Source organism: Sciurus vulgaris (assembly GCF_902686455.1).
Source record: "Sciurus vulgaris genome assembly, chromosome: 1".
NCBI lineage: Eukaryota > Metazoa > Chordata > Mammalia > Rodentia > Sciuridae > Sciurus > Sciurus vulgaris.
This window is the reverse complement of record NC_136461.1, coordinates 30,241,212-30,248,795: the sequence shown is the minus strand read 5'-3', so window position 1 is coordinate 30,248,795 and position 7,584 is coordinate 30,241,212. Positions and strand designations below refer to the sequence as shown.

General features: G+C 41.2%; 1 protein-coding gene across 1 annotated transcript; it reads right to left on the bottom strand.

Annotated features, from left to right (window-relative positions):
• Positions 1–2,231: 2,231 nt before the first annotated feature.
• Positions 2,232–7,045, bottom strand: EXO5 (exonuclease 5). The gene is made up of 2 exons (XM_079110298.1): positions 6,152–7,045; positions 2,232–3,720 (listed from the first exon to the last, which is right to left on the bottom strand). Exon 2 carries the CDS (start codon positions 3,689–3,691, stop codon positions 2,579–2,581), a length of 1,113 nt encoding a protein of 370 aa, XP_078966424.1. The 5' UTR covers positions 3,692–3,720; positions 6,152–7,045; the 3' UTR covers positions 2,232–2,578.
• Positions 7,046–7,584: the final 539 nt, after the last annotated feature.

Genomic DNA, 7,584 nt, shown 5'->3' with positions numbered 1-7,584 from the left:
CCAAGAGGGACACAATTTGGAGTTCAGACACCTTAAGCAGAATTCACCAGAAAGAGATAACATTATTAGATATATAAAGACTACAAACCAGTGAAATATTTGTAGTAGAGAACAGCATCAGTGATAATCTAACCTATCCAGGCTACCGTAACAAAATATCACAAGATTGGGGTGGGGACTTATAAACAACAAAAATTTTTCTCACAGTTCTGGAGGCTGAGAAGTCCAAAATCAAGTTTCCAGAAGATTCATGGTCTTATGACAGCCTGTTTTCTCTTTCACAGGTGGTAACTCTTACTATGTCCTCACAAAGTATTAAAGACAAACATGCTCCCTTGGTCCTTTTATGAGAGCACCAATCCCATTTACAAGGGCTCTTCTCCATTGCCTAATGACCACAAACATGCACACCGTAATCCTGATCTTGGGATAATCCCAACTACAGATGCCTCAACTTATCCTTGTGAGAAACCCCAAAGAGGTAACTAGAATGTTAATCTAAAATAAAGATTAGGGATCTCAGAAAATTACTGGATTCTAAGTGTCACTCTCTGAAACCAACTTTTTTTTTCTTTCTTTTTTTGAAACTTCTTTATATAATTTAAGATGATGCTATAGAACCCTGAGCAAAAAAAAAAAAAAAAAAAAAAATTCTTGGAGACAATTAGCTTAATACTGTTTACCCTAGAAACTCCAATTTACTACATCCCTGGCTTAATTCCAAATTTAATAAGTCCTATAATAAAAGTTGAACATTTCTAACCCAAATCTTGAAATACTCCAAAATCTGAGACTCTGAATGCCAACATGACACAAGTGGAAAATTACACCCCAACCTCAAATGATGGGTTACAGTAAAAATGCAGGTACATAAACAACTTTGTATAAAGTTACCTTCAGTCTATATATGAAACATAAAAGAAGTCCGCTTAGAAGCTGACCCCACTCCCAAAGAACCTCATTGGGACAAATATATGTACAAATATTCCAAAACCTGGGGTGGGGAGGATCAGAAATCTGAAACCCTTTGGTCTCAGCATTTCAGAAAAGAGATGCTTACAGTTCAGGAGACTTAATAACAGCAAGAAAAACTTTATAGATTAATGAGTAAGAGCATAAGCACTGCAGTCAGACCTATCTCATTGGAATTTACCACTTTCAAACAATGGGACTGTAGGTAATTTTTAACATTTTAAGCCTCAGTCCCCTCATTGGGGATAACAATTGATACACAGATTCACCATACAAAATACTTAGCACAATGTCTGGCATGTAACTTGCCACTCAGTAAATGAAAGGAATATCATAATAGTACATGTAGCTCATAAAAGGCCTCCAGAGGTTACCCACTGTACCTCCTATAGATGCCCAATGTTAACAGCTCATGTGTAACAGGTCACAATAACAATATTCACCATGTTCTGCTGACTCTTCACCATCCATTAATACAGAAACTCCACCCATGCCAACTGTCCTCCCCCCATCCAACTATTTCTACAAATTCGTCAGTAGTACCTTCATAAACAAGTTCTTATGCTTCAGATATCTGTATCTGGTCTCTTTGGTGATGTTTGTAGCTAGGGCTCCACTACCTACATTTTCATTTGTGTTATTATTTTTCACTTTATAAAAAGGGTATGCTATATGTAATCTTCTGGGACCTACTTTTTTAACTTAAGGGTTGCTAAGATTTGTATGTACTGTTACATGTCATTGCAGTTTTTGTTTTGGTTGCTATAAGATATCATCCACTCCTCTGACGTCTGGCATCTAGGTAGATTCTAGGCTTGTTATTGTGGCAGTACTACAAAATATATTCTTGTTCATATTTATTGGATTGGTTTGTTTGTTTTGTGGTGCTGGGATCAAATCCTGGGCCTTGCTAGGCAAGTGCTCTACCACTGAGCCACATTCTCAGCCCTCTCATACTTACTGTTGTTCACCTATAAAATTGTAGCATATACCCAGATGTGGATTGTACAGTGTGTGAATGTTACACATACTTCTCATATATTTCTCATATCTAGTATTTCCACTTTTTCAAATTCCCTTATCTCTGAGAATATCTATTATACTTGTTTTAATTCTTGATATGTACCTCCTAATTCTGCTTCCAAAATATTTATATATAAATATAAAGGCTTATAACATATACACAACTATGTATATTGGTCATCTGAAGAAACAGGATTATGATCTACCCCCCAAAAAAGAACCCCAGTTCAATTGGACAGCATTTCATTTTATTTTATTATGTAAAATGTAGAAATTCTGATTGAGAGAAAAATAAGATTAGAATCTGAAGAATTTTCTTAGGAAAATAATGCTTGCTGAAGGCATTACCTTTGCTCCCATTACGATGAGCATCTTTATTCTTGGCAATCCATGTCAAAGCTCCAGGGACAGTATAACCCCAGATCTCTCCTACTCATCTGTGAACCTTGGTCCTGGACTGAATGTGATTAGAGGTTGTAGAAATATTAAAAAATAAGAACAATATCCATGAAAGCCATGCTCAGAGGTCAGTCCTCTTTTCCTCAGGTACATTAGGAGCAGGAAGGATCAACATTCCTTCTATTCATTTGGTTTTTTTGGTTTGGGGCTCCAGGGTGGAGCTGAGCACTCCACTGCCCTTCCTCCACTCACAGATGTCTGCATAGTTGCATGTCCGACACTTCCAAGCCTCTTCCACATCAACCCCTTGAGGCTCTCGGTAGCCCATCCAGTAAGCCACATAATGCTGCACCTTGTCTCTCATCTCTTTCTCTTCAAAGGCTACAATCTCTGTACCTAATACAGTGGCAGTCTCTTGATGAATATACTCAATCTTTAGAACATCAATAACTGGGAGGTCAGATAGTGTGAGAGACAAGAAGACCAGTTCCATGAGGTCACCCAAAGTCTTCACAGAAAAGCCTCCCTGCTGGGCATGCCTCAGCACTGAAGGCCCCAGTGGCTTGTCTGGGCATAATTTTGTGTGGTGGATTAGGCTCTCAGGGGTCACTTTCCCTTGCACCATGGCATCAAAGATATATTTGTATAGCCTGACTTGAAAACAGTCTTTCTTTTTCTGAGCTTCCAGAGGGAGCATAGGGCGCCTGCGTGTCTTGAGTTCAGTCAGTTCCAGTTCCCCTTTAGCTGTATAGTGTAACTCATCAATCACTCCGACAAGAAACACACCCTCCACTTCCCCAAACACTGGAAATTCTCTGATGCGTCCTTCGGATTGCAGGGTAGGAATCATTGATAGTATATTCAGAAACTTAACTGCCCAACTGTCTTCTTTAGTGGTGATGGGGACAGTCACAAGATCATGAAGTTCTAGTTCTCTAGCTAGATGGATGCTGGCACCAGTGTCCAAAACAGCTGCCTTCTCAGGTGTCGAAAAACCAGGAAGTTCCTTCTCATATGCCATTTGCAGTTCACACCAGTTCTGAGTAGACAGGTCCGTGACATATAGATATTTTAGGTGGAATCTTTCCATAGGTGAAGAGACATCCAATCTTCTTTTCCAGTTTTGTAAGCTCACAGACTTGCCATCTTTACCAGGGCGTTCAGAAGGGTCAGCCTTGCTAACTGAAGCATTTGAGTCATCATCCAAATCCAGAAACTCTAGGAACTCTGAGTCACTCAAGTCTGAGAACCCTGAGGCTTCTGGGGATACTGTCTCCTCTTTCCCAGTCTCTGCCATGGTACAGCTCTGACTAGGCAAAGAGGTCCCTGCAAAACATGTTAAAGACATGCATTATCCAAAATTGCTTCTCAAAATCACTTTCAAAATCCTTTGAGATTAAAAAAGACTCATAATGAATTATTTATTTACATTAAAGAAAAATTTCTTAATAACCAAGCAGTGACATCAAACAGTTATATACAGGTATGCTTTAAAAAATTATCCCTTGTATCATTTATCTACATCTCTTTGGTAGACTTTTTTTTTTTTTTTTTTTTTTTTGAGTTGCTAGGAATTGAACCCAGGGCCTCATTCATGATAGGTAAGCAACCTACCACTAAGTTACATCACCAGTCTGGTAGAAAAGTTTAAGTGGGAAAATAGTTTTATTTTTGGATCTGCCACTAAAATACTATGTATGACTTTAAGCAAAATCACTTTTCAGTTTCTTCAGATTTAAAAGGAGATTTAAGGTTTGCCTTTTTTGCTTCAAATTTCTATTGACTTGAAACTCTTAAAAACTTTTATTTATTTATTTATTTATTTTGCAGTTCTGGGTATTGAGCCCAGGGATGTTTCACTATTGAGCTACACCTGCAGCCATTTATAGTTTCTATTTTGAGATAGGGTCTCACTGTTTCCCAGGCTGGCCTCAAACTTGCAATCTTCCTGCCTTACCCTCCCCCAAGTCACTAGGATTACAGGGATGTACCACCACACCACCACCCAGCTCAGATGTAAATTCTTTAGCATACATTTCCAAATGGCATTCTCCTACAATATTGTTACCACGTCCAACAAAATTAATAATTCCCTAACATTTCAGTGCAGGTTCAAATTTCCCCAACTATCTTAAAAATGACCTGGATAGTTTTTCTTTATATCAGGAAACAACAACCACACATTATGTTTGATTGTTTTGTCTCTGAAGTATTTTTAAGAAACTAGGCAAATTATTTTGTGAAGATATTTTTAACCCTTACTCCTAACCTCATATATCTAACTTTGCACAGGGAGAAGAAAAACAAAAACAAAAAACAAGGCATGACCAGTACACTAGTGTCAGACAAAAAATGTAAGCTGATAGGGTAACTATGAAACAAATGTCTCCATTTTGCTACTCTAATGAACATGGTGAATGTACCAACTCCCATGTCAAAGCTTAAGATCTAACACCCTGAGAGTGTCATTATTATTTAATATGGCTGTTCTTCACTAATTTTTAAATAGCCTACATGTCACTAGTCAAAGAAAACATATATAGCCAGAAGAAAGGTTATTTGCAATGAGCAAAAGTAATGCAATGCTAAGACATTTGCTTACACTCTGTAAAGTTGTTGCTTTACAGGATACTTCAATAGTAATAAAATACTGAAACACATTTGTATAAATATATTAAAACTCTAAATGTATTTTAAATGATGATAATTTCAAAACGAGTAACTTTAGTGGACTATGAAGTTCCTGAATGTTGGCAATGGTTTTTACAGTCCAACAAACTAAAATCAAATGTATGCTCTCGGTTTTGCATTGTTTTTGAGGAGGGTGGGGAGCACTAAGTCCAAATCAATTAATCTTGAAAATATTGTTTCAAATATCTAAACCTGGCTGCCCAATATGGTAGACACCAGACCTAAGTGGCTACATAATTAAAATGAAATAAAATTTAAAATTCATTTTCTCAGTTGCACTAGCAACATTTCAGTGTTCAGGAACTACATGTTGCTAGTGGATACTTTAAAAGCCACAAATATTGCACATTTCTCTGATCACAGAAAATCTAATTGGACAACACTGACTTGCATTAACTTCCCAAAGAGAGTAAGCTCCTGAAAGATACAGACTCCCCACTTGTTTTACATAAAACATTGAGTACAGGATAGTCCTTAACAGGACTTAATATGAATTAATGTCTTATGGTGAAAACAAAGAACAGGAGCATCCTCTGTGGCATTATTCATGTAAAAGAAGAAAACAATACAGTACAGATGGACCATTTGGACTCAGATGTGTGGCCTGAACTTTGCTATGCTTAACACACACCCACGACCACACCCCAAACACACAAACAAGAGCAATACACCACTGACACATGAGATGAATAATATAGATAGTACTACTTAGGTGGCAGATGTTTGGAAACACCAGCACAATGTCATGGGTCTAGGGTCCTACAGACCTGGATTCTGAACCTGATCTTGAGTAGTTCAGCAGAATTTAGTCGTATGCTACTTACTTTCTGAGTAATCTTGGACAAGTTTTTAGCTGACACATCTTTAAAATGTCCCGGTGAAAGTAGGGCACTCCTAACTATACTCAGCTACTCAAACTCTGAGTGATAAAACACACAGTACCCATATTAGTACTCAAAAAATATGGCTCTCCTTTTCCTTATCAAGGAAGGGATGAGAGTGTGTATCTATTTCTTCTGACAAGTGAGACTAAACTTTAGGAAAGCAGAAACGCCAGCCAACTCACCTGAGACTCAAGTTGATCTTCCTCCTCACAGGGCAGAATACTACAGAGAAAAGGGGAGGAGAAAAGCTGTGAAGACCACAGGTGCGCCAAAGAACCAGATTAGCCTCTTGGGACTTGGCTATGGTAAACCGGGTCTTCTGGTCTTTGTTGCCAGACCACTACCTCACATTATGCTGTTTCCTCCTTTCCAATCCACACTGCATGGGCTGTTGCCCACCACCCCAGAACCTTGCGTCTCTATTGGGGCTGACTCCTTCATTTTCCCCATGCCCTGGATGCAGTCATTTGCCCACGTCTCCGCTTCAGACAGTAAAAGGGTTAAAAAAGAACCAAGGTCCCCCAGGCGCTCTGAGGTCGGTTTCTCTTCCAGCTCCAATCTTAGCCCAGGAGCTTCGGTAGGAGACTTCGTGTCAGAGGTTCTGCCTCTCTGATAGGTTCCTGCAGCCTGCGGAAATGCCACTAGGCTTTCGCTTTCCTCCGATCCCAAACCACTGTCTCTCCGGGAGTGCCACACATGCTGTAAAGTATTCTAAAACGTCCTACAACGTCCTGGAGCAGCCGGCAATGAGAGTAAGCGGCCGCCGGCCTTGAGGAACTCTCTTAGCCAATCGCATAGTCTTCGCAGGGAGAAGGTTCAGAACTCAGGAGAACCTGGCCTGCGACGGAAGAGGAGTGGAGATGGTGGCCGCGGGCGGTTTTCACTCAGAGTTGGGGAAGGAGGGAGGAGGACGCGGCGATCCGGGAGCACAAACCCTTGGACTCCGAAAAGCGGTCTGTTCAGTCCCCCAACTCGTTCGCCCGCCGGACTCCACCTGGCTTCAACGTCTCCTCGAACTGCTTCAGGACTCTCCCCTAAGAGCGTAAGCAAGCTGCACGGCGAGGGCTGAGGCGGAGAACGGCGCGCCGGGAGCCCAGTCCCAGAATGCCTGCGGCCGTCCGAGCACCGCCCCTTCCCAGAGTCCTCCGCGGCGCCGCCCCGCCTTCGCGAGGAGAAGCGCGGACGCGAGTCCCGCTCACTGCCGCCGGAGGCGGCTGCCAACCGAGGGCGGGCGCCAGGGAGCTCGCGGAAGCGTGTGGCTCCGTGTGTGCTGGCCGTCTAATTCTAGACCGAACTCTCCCCTGACTGTGAGCGCCGCGTCTCCTCCTTGACACCTTGGGCGCTGCGTCCGCATCTTAGAACCGCACACCGGCTTTCCCAGCCGAAGGTGGGCCTGTAACTCGCTTTTCGGATTCTGGCGCTCCCCTTGTCTCCCCCGCTCCACCCCCCTTTTTTTCCCTCTTTTTCTTTCTTTTCTTTGTTGTTTACTTACTTGGAACTAACCCTTTTTATTGGGAAACATAACAATTATATTCTGAAATATTAAAGACAATAATTTTATAACACTTGTCACCATTAGTACGAAAATAGAACAACCAGGCTCTCCCCAGATACA